The sequence below is a fragment of the Mesoplodon densirostris genome, chromosome 2 (assembly GCF_025265405.1).
Source record: "Mesoplodon densirostris isolate mMesDen1 chromosome 2, mMesDen1 primary haplotype, whole genome shotgun sequence".
NCBI classification, from domain to species: Eukaryota; Metazoa; Chordata; class Mammalia; order Artiodactyla; family Ziphiidae; genus Mesoplodon; species Mesoplodon densirostris.
In genome coordinates this window covers 28710620-28729648 of record NC_082662.1, presented here as the reverse complement: position 1 = coordinate 28729648, position 19029 = coordinate 28710620, and the positions used below count along the sequence as shown (strand labels likewise).

Genomic DNA, 19029 nt, shown 5'->3' with positions numbered 1-19029 from the left:
CCTGATTGCAGTGCAATTTTGCAGCAAGTTTTGAACTTGGGGAGTGTGTCTTCCAACTTTTTTTTACAAGATCCTTTTGGCTATTCTGGGTCCCTTTAATTTCCATATGAATTTGAAGATCAGCTTTTCTGTTTCTGCAAAAAAGGAAGTTAAGATTTTGATAGGGGTTGTGTTAAATCTGTAGATGAATTTTGTGAGTATTGCTATCTTAATATTAACTCTTCCAATCCATGAACATGGAATGTCTTTCCATTCATTTATATCTTTAATTTCTTTTAGCAATGTTTTGTAGTTTTTTTTTTTTTTTTTTTTTTTTTGCGGTACGCGGGCCTCTCACTGCTGTGGCCTCTCCCGTTGCGGAGCACAGGCTCCGGACACACAGGCCCCGCGGCCATGGCTCGCGGGCCCAGCCGCTCCGCGGCATGTGGGATCCTCCGGGATCGGGGCACGAACCCGTGTCCCCTGCATCGGCAGGCGGACGCTCAACCACTGCGCCACCAGGGAGGCCCTGTTTTGTAGTTTTAAGTGTACAAGTCTTATACTTCTTTTTCCTATGTTATTCTTTTTCATTCTATTTCTTAGTATGAAATAGCATGCTATTGTAAATGGAATTGATTTCTTAATTTTTTCCATAATGTTTACTGCTAATGTATAGAAATAAAACATTTTTATAAATTAATCATGTGTGTTGCATCTTTGCTGAGTACCCCCCCGCCCCAGTGCAATATTGAATAGAAATGGCAAGAGTGGACATCCTTGTCTTGTTCCTGACATTAGGAGAAAACATTCAGACTTTCACTGTTAAGTAAGATACTGTGGGTTTTCTTTGATCCCTTTAGCAAGTTGAAAAAAAAAGCAAGTTTCCTTCTATTTATAATTTCTTGAGGTTATTTTTTTTAATTTTGAAAGGTTATTGGATTCTGTCAAATTATTTTTCTGCATCTTTTGAAATGATATTTTTGCCATTTATTCTATTTTTTTATTAGTTTCTGCTTTATAACAAAGTGAATCAGTCATACATATACATCTGTTCCCACATCCCTTCCCTCATGCATCTCCCTCCCTCCCACCCTCCCCATCCCACCCCTCCAGGCGGTCACAAAGCACCGAGCTGATCTCCCTGTGCTCTGCGGCTGCTTCCCTCTATCTATCTACCTTACGTTTGGTAGTGTATATATGTCCATGCCTCTCTTTCGCTTTGTCACAGCTTAGCCTTCCCCCTCCCCATATCCTCAAGTCCATTCTCAAGTAGGTCTGTGTCTTTATTCCCGTTTTACCCCTAGGTTCCTCATGACATTTTTTTTTAAAATTCCGTATATATGTGTTAGCATACGGTATTTGTCTTTCTCTTTCTGACTTACTTCACTCTGTATGACAGACTCTAGGTCCATCCACCTCATTACAAATAGCTCAGTTTCGTTTCTTTTTATGGCTGAGTAATATTCCATTGTATATATGTGCCACATCTTCTTTATCCATTCATCCGATGATGGACACTTAGGTTGTTTCCAGCTCCGGGCTATTGTGAATAGAGCTGCAATGAACATTTTGGTACATGTCTCTTTTTGAATTATGGTTTTCTCAGGGTATATGCCCAGTAGTGGGATTGCTGGGTCATATGGTAGTTCTATTTGTAGTTTTTTAAGGAACCTCCATACTGTTCTCCATAGTGGCTGTACCAATTCACATTCCCACAAGCAGTGCAAGAGTGTTCCCTTTTCTCCACACCCTCTCCAGCATTTATTGTTTCTAGATTTCTTGATGATGGCCATTCTGACTGGTGTGAGATGATATCTCATTGTAGTTTTGATTTGCATTTCTCTAATGATTAATGATGTTGAGCATTCTTTCATGTGTTTGTTGGCAGTCTGTATATCTTCTTTGGAGAAATGCCTATTTAAGTTTTCTGTCCATTTTTGGATTGGGTTGTTTGTTTTTTTGCTATTGAGCTGCATGAGCTGTTTATAAATTTTGGAGATTAATCCTTTGTCAGTTGCTTCATTTGCAAATATTTTCTCCCATTCTGAGGGTTGTCTTTTGGTCTTGTTTATGGTTTCCTTTGCTGTGCAAAAGCTTTTAAGTTTCATTAGGTCCCATTTGTTTATCTTTGTTTTTATTTCCATTTCTCTAGGAGGTGGGTCCAAAAGGATCTTGCTGTGATTTATGTCATAGAGTGTTGTACCTATGTTTTCCTCTAAGAGTTTGATAGTTTCTGGCCTTACATTTAAGTCTTTAATCCATTTTGAGCTTATTTTTGTGTATGGTGTTAGGGAATGATCTAATCTCAAACTTTTACATGTCCCTGTCCAGTTTTCCCAGCACCACTTATTGAAGAGGCTGTCCTTTCTCCACTGTACATTCCTGCCTCCTTTATAAAAGATAAGTTGGCCATATGTGCGTGGGTTTATCTCTGGGCTTTCTATCCTGATCCGCTGATCTTTCTGTTTTTATGCCAGTACCACACTGTCTTAATTACTGTAGCTTTGTAGTATAGTCTGAAGTCAGGGAGCCTGATTCCTCCAGCTCCGTTTTTCGTTCTCAAGATTGCTTTGGCTATTCAGGGTCTTTTGTTTTTCCAAACAAATTTTGAAATTTTTTGTTCTAGTTCTGTGAAAAATGCCAGTGGTAGTTTGATAGGGATTGCATTGAATCTGTAGATTGCTTTGGGTAGTAGAGTCATTTTCACAATATTGATTCCTCCAATCCAGGAGCATGGTATATCTCTCCATCTATTTGTATCATCTTTAATTTCTTTCATCAGTGTCTTATAATTTTCTGCATACAGGTCTTTTGTCTCCTTAGGTAGGTTTATTCCTAGATATTTTATTCTTTTTGTTGCAATGGTAAATGGGAGTGTTTTCTTGATTTCATTTTCAGATTTTTCATCATTGGTGTACAGGAATGCCAGAGATTTCTGTACATTAATTTTGTATCCTGCTACTTTACCAAATTCATTGATTAGCTCTAGTAGTTTTTCAGTAGCATCTTTAGGATTCTCTATGTATAGTATCATGTCATCTGCAAACAGTGACAGCTTTACTTCTTCTTTTCCAATTTGGATTCCTTTTATTTCCTTTTCTTCTCTGATTGCTGTGGCTAAAACTTCCAAAACTATGTTGAATAAGAGTGGTGAGAGTGGGCAGCCTTGTCTTGTTCCTGATCTTAGTGGAAATGGTTTCAGTTTTTCACCATTGAGGACAATGTTGGCTGTGGGTTTGTCATATACGGCCTTTATTATGTTGAGGAAAGTTCCCTCTATGCCTACTTTATGCAGGGTTTTTATCATAAATGGGTGTTGAATTTTGTCGAAAGCTTTCTCTGCATCTATTGAGATGATCATATGGTTTTTCTCCTTCAACTTGTTAATATGGTGTATCACATTGATTTGCGTATATTGAAGAAGCCTTGCATTCCTGGAATAAACCCCACTTGATCATGGTGTATGATCCTTTTAATGTGCTGTTGGATTCTGTTTGCTAGTATTTTGTTGAGGATTTTTGCATCTATGTTCATCAGTGATATTGGCCTGTTGTTTTCTTTCTTTGTGACATCCTTGCCTGGTTTTGGTATCAAGGTGATGGTGGCCTCGTAGAATGAGTTTGGGAGTGTTCCTTCCTCTGATATTGTTTGGAAGAGTTTGAGAAGGATGGGTGTTAGCTCTTCTCTAAATGTTTGATAGAATTCGCCTGTGAAGCCATCTGGTCCTGGGCTTTTGTTTGATGGAAGATGTTTAATCACAGTTTCAATTTCAGTGCTTGTGATTGGTCTATTCATATTTTCTATTTCTTCCTGAGTCAGTCTTGGCAGGTTGTGCATTTCTAAGAATTTGTCCATTTCTTCCAGGTTGTCCATTTTATTGGCATAGAGTTGCTTATAGTAATCTCTCATGATCTTTTGTATTTCTGCAGTGTCAGTTGTTACTTCTCCTTTTTCATTTCTAATTCTATTGATTTGAGTCTCATCCCTTCTTTTCTTGATGAGTCTGGCTAATGGTTTGTCAATTTTGTTTATCTTCTCAAAGAACCAGCTTTTAGTTTGGTTGATCTTTGCTATCGTTTCCTTCATTTCTTTTTCATTTATTTCTGATCTGATCTTTATGATTTCTTTCCTTCTGCTAACTTTGGGGTTTTTTTGTTCTTCTTTCTCTAATTGCTTTAGGTGCAGGGTCAGGTTGTTTACTCGAAATGTTTCCTGTTTCTTAAGGTGGGATTGTATTGCTATAAACTTCCTCCTTAGAACTGCTTTTGCTGCGTCCCATAGGTTTTGGGTCGTCGTGTCTCCATTGTCATTTGTTTCTAGGTATTTTTTAATTTCCTCTTTGATTTCTTCAGTGATCACTTCGTTATTGAGTAGTGTATTGTTTAGCCTCCATGTGTTTGTATTTTTTACAGATCTTTTCCTGTAATTGATGTCTAGTCTCATAGCATTGTAGTTGGAAAAGATACTTGATACAATTTCAATTTTCTTAAATTTACTAAGGCTTGATTTGTGACCCAAGATATGATCTATCCTGGAGAATGTTCCATGAGCACTTGAGAAAAATGTGTATTCTGTTGTTTTTGGATGGAATGTCCTATAAATATCAACTAAGTCCATCTTGTTTAATGTATCATTTAAAGCTTGTGTTTCCTTATTTATTTTCATTTTGGATGATCTGTCCATTGGTGAAAGTGGGGTGTTAAAGTCCCCTACTATGATTGTGTTACTGTCGATTTCCCCTTTTATGGCTGTTAGTATTTGCCTTATGTATTGAGGTGCTCCTATGTTGGGTGCATAAATATTTACAATTGTTATATCTTCTTCTTGGATCGATCCCTTTATCGTTATGTAGTGTCCTTCTTTGTCTCTTCTAATAGTCTTTATTTTAAAGTCTATTTTGTCTGATATAAGAATTGCTACTCCAGCTTTCTTTTGATTTCCATTTGCATGGAATATCTTTTTCCATCCCCTTACTTTCAGTCTGTATGTGTCTCTAGGTCTGAAGTGGGTCTCTTGTAGACAGCATATATATGGGTCTTGTTTTTGTATCCATTCAGCCAATCTGTGTCTTTTGGTGGGAGCATTTAGTCCATTTACATTTAAGGTAATTATTGATATGTATGTTCCTATTCCCATTTTCTTAATTGTTTTGGGTTCGTTATTGTAGGTCTTTTCCTTCTGTTGTGTTTCTTGCCTAGAGAAGTTCCTCTAGCATTTGTTGTAAAGCTGGTTTGGTGGTGCTGAACTCTCTCAGCTTTTGCTTGTCTGTAAACGTTTTAATTTCTCCATCAAATCTGAATGAGATCCTTGCTGGGTAGAGTAATCTTGGTTACAGGTTTTTCTCCTTCATCACTTTAAGTATGTCCTGCCACTCCCTTCTGGCTTGTAGAGTTTCTGCTGAGAGATCAGCTGTTATCCTGATGGGGATTCCCTTGTGTGTTATTTGTTGTTTTTGCCTTGCTGCTTTTAATATGATTTCTTTGTGTTTAATTTTTGACAGTTTGATTAATATGTGTCTTGGCGTATTTCTCCTTGGATTTATTCTGTATGGGACTCTCTGTGCCTCCTGGACTTGATTAACTATTTCCTTTCCCATATTAGGGAAGTTTTCAACTATAATCTCTTCTAATATTTTCTCAGTCCCTTTCTTTTTCTCTTCTTCTTCTGGAACCCCTATAATTCGAATGTTGGTGCATTTAATGTTGTCCCAGAGGTCTCTGAGACTGTCCTCTGTTCTTTTCATTCTTTTTTCTTTATTTTGCTGTGCAGCAGTTATTTCCACTATTTTATCTTCCACCTCACTTATCCGTTTTTCTGCCTCACTTATTCTGCTATTGATCCCATCTAGAGTATTTTTCATTTCATGTATTGTGTTTTTAATCGATGCTTGATTCATCTTTAGTTCTTCTAGGTCCTTGTTAACTGTTTCTTGCATTTTGTCTATTCTATTTCCAAGATTATGGATCTTGGAAATAGAATCTTGGATCAGCTTTACTATCATTATTCTGAATTCTTTTTCAGGTAGACTGCCTATTACCTCTTCATTTGTTAGGTCTGGTAGGTTTTTTTTTTTTTTTTTTTTTCTTTTTTTTTGCGGTATGCGGGCCTCTCACTGTTGTGGCCTCTCCCGTTGCGGAGCACAGGCTCCGGATGCGCAGGCCCAGCGGCCATGGCTCACGGGCCCAGCCGCTCCGCGGCATATGGGATCCTCCCAGACCGGGGCACGAACCCGCATCCCCTGCATCGGCAGGCGGACTCTCAACCACTGCGCCACCAGGGAGGCCCGGGTCTGGTAGGTTTTTATATTGCTCTTTCACCTGCTGTGTGTTTTTCTGTCTTCTCATTTTGCTTATGTTACTGTGTTTGGGGTCTCCTTTTTGCAGGCTGCAGATTCGTAGTTCCGTTGTTTTTGGTGTCTGTCCCCAGTGGCTAAGGTTGTTTCAGTAGGTTGTGTAGGCTTCCTGGTGGGGGGGACTAATGCCTGTGTTCTGGTGGTTGAGGCTCGATCTTGTCTTCCTGGTGGACAGGTCCACGTCTGGTGGTGTGTTTTGGGGTGCCTATGGCCTTATTATGTTTTTAGGTAGCCTCTCTGCTAATGGGTGGGGTTGTGTTCCTGCCTTGCTAGTTGCTTGGCATAGGGTGACCAGCACTGTAGCTTGCTGGTCGTTGACTGAAGCTGGGTGCTGGTGTTGAGATGGAGATCTCTGGGAGATTTTCGCTGCTTGATATTATGTGGAGCTGGGAGGTCTCTTGTGGACCCGTGTCCTGAAGTTGGCTCTCCCACTTCAGAGGCACAGCACTGACTCCTGGCTGCAACACCAAGAGCCTTTCATCCACCCGGCTCAGAATAACAGGGAGAAAAAGTAGAAAGAAAGAATTAGTAGAAGAAAGAAAGAGAGAGGGAAAGAAAGGAAGAAGGGAAGAAAGGAGGGAGGGAGGGAGGAAGGATGGAAAGAAAGAAGGAAAGAAAGGAGGGAGGGAGGGAGGAATGAAAGCAAAAGGAAGAGTGAATGGAAGAAGGGAGGGAGGGAGGGAGGAAGGAAAGAAAGAAAGAAAGACAGGAGGGAGGGAGGGAGGAAGGAAAGAAAAAGAAAGTGGAAAGAAGAAGGGTGGGAGGGAGGGAGGGAGGAAAGGAAAAGAAAGAAAGAAAGGAGGAGCGGAGGGAGGGAGGGAGGAAGGGAAGGTAGGAAAAAAAGAAAGAGCAGGTAAAGTAAAATAGAATAAAGTATGAAATATAGTAGCATTATTAAAATTAAAAAGTAATTATTGAAAAAAAAACGGACCGATAGAACCCTGGGACATATGGTGGAAGCAAAGCTATACAGAGAGAATCTTACACAGAAGATTACACATACACATTCACAAAAAGAGAGCAGGGGGAAAAATAAAAAATCTTGCTCTCCAAGTCCACCTCCTCAATTTGGGATAATTCGTTGTAAAAAAAGGAAAAGGGCGAGAAGTCTGGAATCTTGCTCTCTAAGTCCACCTCCTTAATTTGGGATAATTCGTTGTAAAAAGAGGAAAAGGGGGGAAAGTCTTAAATCTTGTCCTCAAAGTCCACTTCCTCAATTTGGGATGATTCGCTGTCCATTCATGCACTCCACAGATGCAGGGCACATCAAATGGACCGTGGAGCTTTAATCCACTGCCTCCGAGGCTGCACAGAAAGATTTCCCTGTCTCTGCTCTCACAGCTCCCGGGTCTCAGCCTTGGACCTGGCCCCGCCTCTGCGCGTAGGTCGCCGGAGGGCGTCCGTTCTTCGCTCAGACAGGACGGGTTTAAAGGAGCCTCTGATGTGGGGGCTCTGGCTCACTCAGGCAGAGGGGAGGGAGGGGCACGCAGTGTGGGGCGGGCCTGCGGCGGCAGAGGCCGGCATGACGTTGCAGCAGCCCGTGGCGCTCCGTGCGCTTTCCCGGGAAAGCCGTCCCCGGGTCCCGGGACCCCGGCAGTGGCGGGGTGCACAGGCCCCCCGGAAGGCGGGGCGGACAGTGACCCGTGCTCGCACACAGGCCCCGCGGCGGCGGCCCCAGCGTCTCACACCCGTCTCCGAGGTCCGCGCCTTACCCGCGGCTTGCGCCTGTCTCCGGCGCTTCCCCAAGCAGCCCTCTTAATGCCCTCTCCTCGCGCACCAGGAAACAAAAGGGAAAAAAGTCTCTTGCCTCTTCGGCAGCTCCAGACCCTTTCCCTGGACTCCCTCCGGGCTAGCCGTGGTGCACTAACCCCTTCAGGCTCTCTTCCTGCCGCCAGCCCCAGTCCTCTCCCTCCACTCCGACTGAAAGCCAATACCCGAGCCTCAGCTCCCAGCCCCGCCCGCCCCGGCCGAGCAGACAAGCCTCTCGGGCTGGTGTGTGCCTGAGGGCACCGGTCCTCTGTGCCAGAATCTCTCCACTTTGCCCTCCGCACCCCTGTTGCTGTGCTCTCCTCCGCTACTCCGAAGCTTTCCCCCTCCGCCACCTGCAGTCTCTGCCCGCGAAGGGGCTTGTAGTGTGTAGAAACCTTCCCTCCTTCACGGCTCCCTCCCACTGGTGCAGTCCCGTCCCTATCCTATTGTCTCTGTTTATTCTTTTTTTTCTTTTGCCCTACCCAGGTATGTGGGGAGTTTCTTGCCTTTTGGGGGGTCTGAGGTCTTCTGTCAGCGTTCAGTAGGTGTTCTGTAGGAGTTGTTCCACGTGTAGATGAATTTCTGATGTATCTGTGGGGAGGAAGGTGATCTCCGCGTCTTACTCTTCCGCCATCTTCCCATTTATTCTATTAATATGGTGCATTACATGAATTGATTTTCAGATATTAAACTAATTTGCATTCCTAGGATAAATCTCATTTCGTTATGGTATATAATTCTTTTCACATGTTGCTGGCATCAATTTGCTAGTATTTTGTTAGTGATTTGTGCAAATATATTCGTAAGGGATGCAGGTATGTAGTTTTCTTGTGATGTCTTTGTTTTGTTTTGATATCGGGGTAGTAATGACCTCATAGAATGAATTGAGAAATGTTTCTCTTCTTCTATTTTTGGAAGATTTCATGAGGGATTGGTACTGATTCTACTTTGAGTTTTGGTAGAATTTAGCAGTGAACTTATTTGGGCCTCAGCTTTCCCTTGTGGGAAGTTTTAAAATTACAAATTTGATTTCTTTACTTGTTACAGGTATATTCAGATTTTCTGTTTCTTCTCAGGTCAGTTTTGGTAATTTCTGTTTTTCTAAGAACTTCCTATTTCATCTATTTTATCTGATTTGTTGGCATAAAGTTATTTTTAGTATTCCTTTACAATTCTCTTTATTTCTGTAAGGCTAGTAGTGATGTTCTCATTTTCATTCCTAATTTTAGTGTCAAGTATTCTTTCTCTGCTTTTTTCTTGGTCACTCTAGCTAAAGGTTTGTCAATTTTCTTAGTCTTTTTAAAGGACCAAATTTTTGTTTTTATTTTTTAAAATCATTTTTCTATTCTCTATTTCATTTTTTCTGCTCTAATCTTTATTATTTCCTTCCTTCTGCTTTTTTTAGGGGTTTAGTTTACTCTTATTTTTCTAGTTAAAAGACTAGGTTATTAATTTGAATTCTTTCATATTTAAAAAAAAATAGTTGTTGGGCTTCCCTGGTGGTGCAGTGGTTGAGAGTCCGCCTGCCGATGCAGGGGACGCGGGTTCGTGCCCCGGTCTGGGAAGATCCCACATGCCGCCGAGAGGCTAGGCCTGTGAGCCATGGCCACTGAGGCTGTGCGTCCGGAACCTGTGCTCCACAATAGGAGAGGCCACAACAGTGAGAGACCCGCATACCACAAAAAACAAAAACAAAACCAAAAAACTTGTTTAGAGCTATAAATTTTCCTCTGAGCACTACTTTCACACATTCCATAAATTCTGGTATGTTGTGTACTCATTTTCATTCATCTCAAAGTATTTTCAAATTTTCCCTGCAATTTATTCTTTGCCCCATTTGTTAAATAGTAGTATTTTGTTTAATTTCCACATATTTGTAAATTTCCCATATTTCCTTCTGTTATTGATTTCTAATTTAATTCCTTACTGAGGCTTGTTTTGCGACCTAGAATAAGGCCTGTCTTAGAGAATGTTCCATGTGCATGTGAGAAGAATGTGTATTCTGCCGCCAATATGTGGAGTGGTTTATAGATGTCTTTTAGGCCTAGTTGGTTTATAGTATTGTCCAAGTCTTCTATTTTCTTTTTGAGCTTCTGCCTAGTTGTTCTATCTGTTACTGAAAGAAGAGTATTTATAAGCCTGCAGTTATTATTGGTGAATTGTCTATTTTTCCCTTCAGTTCTGTCAGCTTTTGCTTCATGTATTTTAGGTCTGTGTTGTTAGATGCATATATGTTTATGCTTGTTATATCTTCCTGATGGATTGACATTTTTACCATTATAAATTGTCCCTCTTTATCTCTAGTAACATGAAACCTCTTCCCTACAGGCAAACTGGGGATAAAGTGATTGGGTCCCCAGTCATCTCAGCCTGCTGAACCTAGAGTAGAGCTTTTCCCCTATAAGTAGGGGCTGAATGAGGGAAGGGAGACTGGTCCTCTCTGCAGAATCAACCAGAATAGAATTTCTGCAACCTGGGGCTGGGGATGGGGATGAGAAAAACCAGTAGACTGCCCCCTGACAAGATGAAAAAGGAGCTCCACACTGGGAGCTGGAGGGAGAGGGAGCCCTCTTCTTCTTGGACACATTGACTTGGGGCAGAGCTTCTGTAATGTAGAGCTGTGGGGTAGGGGGTAAGAGAGTGAGCTGTGGCTCAAATACCATAGACTCTCACTGTTCTTACTGAGGTTTAGTAGATTTTCTAGAATGAATGTTTTTCCCATTGCTGTACATATTTAGGACAATTTCTAGAGACTTTAAATAATTTTTTAAAAGTAATTTTCACCAATTAAATAGTTGTTTTGCTGGAGAGAGAGTCTGCCAAGCTCCTTTTGAACATTTCAGGAAGTATTTCCCCTTCATGTATATTTTTAAAAGAATAAATAGGACCAGGTGTAGCTTTCTTGGGTTGAACACCACCCAGCTATTCTCGACAGTTGAGGTTGCTGTGACCAGAAAGGAGGAAAAACGAGACTTAGTCCTTGGTGGCACCAAATTATAAAGAAATAGAAGTTGGCTGCTGATGGGCTTCCCTGGTGGCATAGTGGTTAAGAATCTGCCTGCCAATGCAGGGGGTACGGGCTTGAGCCCTAGTCTGGGAAGAGCCCACATGCTGCGGAGCAACTAAGCCCGTGTGCCCCAACTACTGAGCCTGCTCTCTAGAGCCCGTGAGCCACACCTACTGAGCCCACATGCTGCAACTACTGAAGCCTATGTGCCTAGAGCCCGTGCTCCACAACGAGAGAAGCCAGTGCAATGAGAAGCCCACATATCACAGCAAAGAGTAGCCCCTGCTTACCGCAACTAGAGAAAGCCTGTGCACAGCGACAAAGACCCAACACAGCCAAAAATAAAATAAATAAATTAAAAAAAAAAGACGTTGGCTGCTGAGTGGCCACATATTTGCCTTTCACTTCTTTGAGAAATCAGTCTCGTTACTCAGCAACTCAAAATTATGGCAGCAATAAAAGTGCAATTGCATTTGTGTGAAAGCCTAACCTAGCCTAGTGTTTTGGATTGCTGTATAAGCTCAGTGCACAAATGCCAAGGCAGGAGGTTGATTAGCAAGAGGCCATTGATTTTTTAAGAAATCAAATTATGTAGTTAAAAGGGAAAGTGGAACTTGGTAGAAATGAAGAAATGCCATTCCCAAACTGGGTGACTCTTGTTGGAAGAAGACCTAGTTAGTGGTGGGCTGATGTAGGTCAGGGAGGTCTCAGATGCAGAGGGCAGGCATGTTTACCAGGGAAGGAGATTCACTTGGTGGTGGTATGATCAGAAGCTCAAGGGTGTCGCACCAGCCAGGCAAGGATGTGCCAGGATGGAGTAGTCTTAGCAGGTGGTTAGCTTGCTGGTTGCAAGACACCCCCTGCACCTCGGTCCCTCATAGCCTTGGGAAAATGGGTGCTGAGGCATGAGACAGATCCCCAGTGTTCATGGGGCACATGATCAAAATGGCTCCAAGCACCAAGGCTGACAAGATGAATCTTTAACAGCAGGCTATGGGCTTCTTAAATTCTTCTAAGTACCAGGTGATTGAGTTTTGAGCCTGGGGTGTAGCTAAATCTGTGGAGGAAGCTGATTGGCTATAGGTGTAGGCATTTGAGACTCTTGGGGACAGATAATTATGTTGGAGAATACAGCTCTCCTTAGTTGGCAATTCAGGTAATAATAATAATCACAGAAGTAATAGTAGTAGTGACAGCAACAGAACCTATATACCACTTATAATGTGCCAAGCTCTCCTTCTAAGCATACATTTAATCTTTAGGAAAATCTTATGAAGTAAGTAATATTATTACCCCATTTTAGAGATGAGAAAGCTAGAGGCATAGAACATTTAAGTAGTTGGGCCTGTATTGCACTGCCAGCACTTATTGGAGACAGAGCTGAAACCCAAGCATCTGCTCCGTGGTCCATATCTTCCTATTGCATCTATCACATCAGATGATTTCTGAACTTTTTTACTCATCCCTAAGTGGGAAGAACAATAGACACCTCATCAGAATGTAGAGAAGATTAAATATCTGTGGGAGTACATGTAAGCCAGAAATTATGGTCCCTATGTTCATTATTCATGATTGCTACAATCCCCAGGCTACCCTCAAATACAACCCCTCTGCCTGCTTCTTCTTCTTCTTCTTCTTTTTAAAATAAATGATTGCTTTTATTTATTTATTTTTGGTTGTGCTGGGTCTTCATTCCTGCGTGTGGGCTTTCTCTAGTTGCGGTGTGTGGGGGTTACTCTTCATTGTGGTGCGTGGACTTCTCATTGTGGTGGCTTCTCTTGTTGTGGAACACGGGCTCTAGGTGCATGGGCTTCAGTAGTTGTGGCACGTGGGCTCAGTAGTTGTGGCTCATGGACTCTAGAGCGCAGGCTCAGTAGTTGTGGCGCACATGGGCTTAGTTGCTTTGTGGCATTTGGGATCTTCCTGGACCAGGGATCGAACCCATGTTCCCTGCATTGGCAGGCAGATTCTTAACCACTGTAACACCAGGGAAGTCACTGCCTGCTTTTTTTTTTTTTTAACATCTTTATTGGAGTATAATTGCTTTACAATTTCGCGTTAGTTTCTGCTGTATAATAAAGTGAATCAGCTATGTGCATAGATATATCCTCATATCCCCTCCCTCTTGCATCTCCCTCCCACCCTCCTTATCCCACCCCTCTATGTGGTCGCAAAGCACCGAGCTGTGCTATGCAGCGGCTTCCCACTAGCTATCTATTTTACATTTGGTAGTGTGTATATGTCAATGTTACTCTCTTACTTCGACCCAGCTTACCCTTCTCCCTCCCCGTGTCCTCAAGTCCATTCTCTACGTCTTGTGTCTTTATTCCTGTCCTGCCCCTAGGTTCATCAGAACCATTTTTTTTTTTTTTAGATTCCATATATATGTGTTAGCACATGGTATTTGTTTTTCTCTTTCTGACTTATTTCACTCTGTATGACAGACTTTAGGTCCATCTGCCTCACTATGGATAACTCAATTTCATTTCCTTTTATGCCTGAGCAATATTCCATTGTATATATGTGCCACATCTTCTTTATTCATTCATCTGTCGATGGACACTTAGGTTACTCCCATGTCCTGGCTATTGTAAATAGAGCTGCAAAGAACATTGTGGTACATGACTCTTTTTGAATTATGGTTTTCTCAGGGTATATGCCCAGTAGTGGGATTGCTGGTTCCTATGGTAGTTCTATTTTTAGATTTTTAAGGAACCGCCATACTGTTCTCCACAGTGACTATATCAATTTACATTCCCACCAACAGTGCAAGAGGGTTTCCTTTTCTCCACACCCTCTCCAGCATTTGTTGTTTGTAGATTTTTGTGATGATGGCCATTCTGACAGGTATGAGGTCATACCTCACTGTAGTTTTGATTTGCATTTCTCTAACGGTTAGTGATGTTGAGCATCTTTTCCTGTGTTTGTTGGCAATCTGTATATCTTCTTTGTAGAAATGTCTATTTAGGTCTTCTGCCCATTTTTGGATTGGGTTGTTTGTTTTTTTGATATTGAGCTGCGTGAGCTGCTTGTAAATTTTGGAGATTAATCCTTTGTCAGTTAGTTCATTTGCAAATATTTTCTCCCATTCTGAGGGTTGTCTTTTCATCTTTTTTTATGGTTTCCTTTGCTGTGCAAAAGTTTTAAGTTTCATTAGGTCCCATTTGCTTGTTTGTTTGTCTTTATTTTTCCCCATTCCTTTTTTTTTTACATGGAAGAATAGTTTTCATTATTTATTTATTTATTTTACTTCTTTATTTGAATATAATTGCTTTACAATGGTGTGTTAGTTTCTGCTTTATAACAAAGTGAATCAGCTATACATATACATATATCCCCGTATCTCCTCCCTCTTGCGTCTCCCTCCCATCGTCCCTATCTGACCCCACTAGGTGGTCACAAAGCACCAAGCTGATCTCCCTGTGCTATGCAGCTGCTTCCAACTAGCTATCTATTTTACATTTGGTTGTGTATATATGTCCATGCCACTCTCTCACTTTGTCCCAGCTTACCCTTCCACCTCCCCACGTCCTCAAGTCCATTTTCTACGTCTGCGTCTTTATTCCTGTCCTGCCCCTAGGTTCTTCAGCACCATTTCTTTTTTTTTTTTTTTACATTCCACATATATGTGCTAGCATATGGTATTTGTTTTTCTCTTTCTGACTTACTTCACTCTGTATGACACACTCTAGGTCCATCCACCTCACTACAAATAACTCAATTTTGTTTTTTTTATGGCTAACATTCAATTGTATATATGTGCCACATCTTCTTTATCCATTCATCTGTCGATGGACACTTAGGTTGCTCCCATGTCCTGGCTATTGTAAATAGAGCTGCAATGAACATTGTGATACATGACTTTTTTTGAATTTTGGTTTTCTCAGTGTGTATGCCCAGCAGTGGGATTGCTGGGTCGTATGGTAGTTCTATTTTTAGTTTTTAAAGGAAACTTCATACTGTTCTCCATAGTGGCTGTATCAATTTACATTCCCACCAACAGTGCAAGAGGGCTCCCTTTTCTCCACATCCTCTCCAGCATTTGTTGTTTGTAGATTTTTTTGATGATGGCCACTGACTGGTGTGAGGTGATACCTCGTTGTAGGTTTTTTTTTTTTTTTTTTGCAGTACGCGGGCCTCTCACTGTTGTGGCCTCTCCCATTGTGGAGCACAGGCTCCAGACGCGCAGGCTCAGCGGCCATGGCTCATGGGTCCAGCCGCTCCGCAGCATGTGGGATCTTCCCGGACCAGGGCACGAACCCGTGTCCCCTGCATCGGCAGGCGGACTCTCAACCACTGTGCCACCAGGGAATCCCTCACTGTAGTTTTGATTTGCATTTCTCTAATGATTAGTGATGTGCATCCTTTCGTGTGTTTGTTGGAAATCTGTATATCTTCTTTGTAGAAATGTTTATTTAGGTCTTCGCCCATTTTTGGATTGGGTTTTTTTTTTTTATATTGAGCTGCATGAGCTGCTTCTACATTTTAGAGATTAATCCTTTGTCAGTTGCTTCATTTGCAAATATTTTCTTCTATTCTGATGGTTGTCTTTTCATCTTGTTTATGGTTTCCTTTGCTATGCAAACGCTTTTAAGTTTCATTAGGTCCCATTTGTTTATTTTTGTTTTTATTTCCATTTCTCTAGAAGGTGGGTCAAAAAGGATCTTACTGTGATTTATGTCATAGAGTGTTCTGCCTATGTTTTCCTCTAAGAGTTTTATAGTGTCTGACCTTACATTTAGGTCTTTAATCCATGTTGAGTTTATTTTTGTGTATGGTGTTAGGGAGTGTTCTAATTTCATTCATTTATATGTAGCTGTCCAGTTTTCCCAGCACCACTATTGAAGAGGCTGTCTTTTCTCCATTGTATATTCTTGCCTCCTTTATCAAAGATAAGATGAGCATATATGCATGGGTTTATCTCTGGGCTTTCTATCCTGTCCCATTGATCTATATTTCTGCTTTTGTGCCAGTACCATACTGTCTTGATTTCTGTAGCTTTGTGGTATAGTCTGAAGTCAGGGAGCCTGATTCCTCCAAATCTGTTTTACTTTCTCAAGATTGCTTTGGCTATTCGGGGTCTTTTGTGTTTCTATACAAATTGTGAAAATTTTTGTTCTAGTTCTGTGAAAAATGCCATTGGTAGTTTGATAGGGATTGCGTTGAATCTGTATAGTCATTTTCACAATGTTGATTTTTCCAATCCAGCAACATGGTATATCTCTCTATCATTTGTATCATCTTCCCTGGTGACCGAGCTGGTGGCCAAGGACGGGAGCTGGGTGCACATGGTGGGCATGGCGCACTTCAGCGACGACAGCAAGAAGGACATGGTGAAGACCATCTGGGAGGTGCAGCCTGATGTGCTGAAGATGAACGAGTGTACACTGCTGCATGAGGCCAAGGACATCAGCCTGGAGAAGCTGCAGTAGGCCATAAGGCAGAACAGGGTCATGTCGGGACTCATGCAGATGCTGCTGCTGAAGGTGTCCGCCCACATCACTGAGAAGCTGGGCATGGCCCCTGGAGGTGAGTTCAGGGAGGCTTTCAAGGAGGCCAGCAAAGTGCCTTTCTGCAAGTTCCACCTGGGTGACCAGCCTATCCCCATCACCTTCAAGAGGGCCACTGCCACCCTCTCCTTCTTGCAGAAGATCAAGCCAGCCTGGGGCCTATGTTTCCTGTCAGACCCTATCAGCAAGGATGACATGGAGTGGTGCAAGCAGGACCTGCTGGAGCAGATGATGGCTGAGATGATTGGCGAGTTCCCCAACCTGCACTGCACCATCGTGTCTGAGCGGGACATCTACCTGACCTACAGGCTGAGGCAGGCGGCCTGGTGCCTGGAGCTGTTGCGTGCCTCTGATGCCGAGTGCAGAAAGTGCGTCCCCTCCATGGTGGTGGGCATTGTGGACATGGGCCATGTCCCTGGCATCGAGAAGAACCGGACCACTGACCTCAACATCCAGGAGATAATGATGATCCCCTTGCTGTCCGTCTCTGGCAGAGTGCCCTGGCTGACCATGAAAGCCACCTTCTTGGGCCTCCTGGGCTACAGCCTGTACTGGATGGGGCGCCATGCCAGCAGCCTGGTCTTGTCACTGCCTGCCACCCAGTACTGCCTGCAGAGGGACACTGAGGCCTGGCCACACAAGTAGGAAGGACAGAGGGAGCCACCACATCTGTCTAGGGGGCTGCCTGTGGTTGCTCCTCTGACACAGCCAAGAGGCACAGGGGCCGGCCCACTGAGGAGCTCCTGGGTGCCACCCCCCATGGGGGTGCAGCTTAGCCTCACCTGCCCTCTCCCAACCTGCCCAAATAGAGAATTATTTCACTTTCAATAAAATAAAATAAAATAAAACTACCCTTCATCAGTGTCTTATAGTTTTCTGCATACAGGTCTTTTGTCTCCTTAGGTAGGTTTATTCCTAGGTATTTTATGCTTTTTGTTGCAATGGTAAATGGGAGTGTTCCCTTAATTTCTATTTCAGATTTTTCATCATTAGTGTATAGGTATGCAAGAGATTTCTATGCATTAATTTTGTACCCTGCTACTTTACCAAATTCATTGATTGGCTCTAGTGGTTTTCTAGTAACATCTTTAGGGTTCTCTATGTATAGTATCATGTCATCTGCAAACAGTGACAGTTTTACTTCTTTTCCAGTTTGGATTCCTTTTATTTCTTTTTCTTCTCTGATTGCTGTAGCTAAAACTTTCAAAAATATGTTGAATAATAGTGGTGAGAGTGGACAACCTTGTCTTGTTCCTGATCTTAGAGGATATGCTTTCAGTTTTTCACCATTGAGAATGATTCTGGCTGTGGATTTGTCATATACGGCCTTTATTATGTTGAGGTAAGTTCCCTCTATGCCTACTTTCTGGAGGATTTTTATCATAAATGGCTGTTGAATTTTGTCAAAAGCTTTTTCTGCATCTATTGAGATTATATATGGTTTTTATCCTTCAATTTGTTAATATGGTGTATCACATTGATTGATTTGCATATATTGAAGAATCCTTGCCTTCCTGGGATAAACCCCACTTGATCATGGTGTATGATCCTTTTAATGTGCTGTTGGATTCTGTTTGCTAGTATTTTGTTGAGGATTTTTGCATCTATGTTCATCAGAGCTATTGGCCTGTAGTTTTCTTTTTTGTAACATCTTTTTCTGGTTTTGGTATTAGGGTGATGGTGGCCTCGTAGAATGAGTTTGGGAGTGCTCCTCCCTGTGCTATATTTTGGAAGAGTTTGAGAAGGATAGGTGTTAGCTTTTCACTAAATGTTTAATAGAATTCACCTGGTCCTGGACTTTTGTTTGTTGGAAGACTTTTTGTTGTTGTTGTTGGAAGATTTTTAATCGCAGTTTCAATTTCAGTGCTTGTGATTGGTCTGTTTATATTTTCTATTTCTTCCTGGTTCAGTCTTGGAAGCTTGTGCATTTCTAAGAATTTGTCCATTTCTTCCAGGTTGTCCATTTTATAGGCATATAGTTGCTTGTAGTAATCTCTCATGATCTTTTGTATTTCTGCAGCGTCAGTTTTTACTTCTTTTTCATTTCGAATTCTGTTGATTTGAGTCTTCTCCCTTTTTTTCTTGATGAGTCTAGCTAATGGTTTATCAATTTTGTTTATTGTCTCAAAGAACCAGCTTTTATTTTATTGATCTTTGCTATTGTTTCCTTCATTTCTTTTTCATTTATTTCTGATGTGATGTTTATGATTTCTTTCCTTCTGCTAATTTTGGGTTTCTTTTGTTCTTCTTTCTCTAATTGCTTTAGGTGAAATGTTAGGTTGTTTATTTGAGATTTTTCTTGCTTCTTGAGGTAGGATTGTATTGCTATAAACTTCCCTGTTAGAACTGCTTTTGCTGCATCCCATAGGTTTTGGGTCATTGTGTTTTCATTGTCATTTGTTTCTAGGTATTTTTTGATTTCCTCTTTGATT

At 41.8% G+C, this 19029-nt stretch overlaps 1 protein-coding gene across 1 annotated transcript in view; it reads left to right on the top strand.

Moving 5' to 3' along the window:
* LOC132502721 (traB domain-containing protein-like) overlaps nucleotides 1–17242 on the top strand; it is a 32240-nt gene extending 14998 nt beyond the window's left edge. The window contains 1 exon segment of the mRNA XM_060118799.1: nucleotides 16326–17242. Coding sequence (XP_059974782.1) covers nucleotides 16326–17242 — 917 coding nt within the window.
* Nucleotides 17243–19029: the final 1787 nt, after the last annotated feature.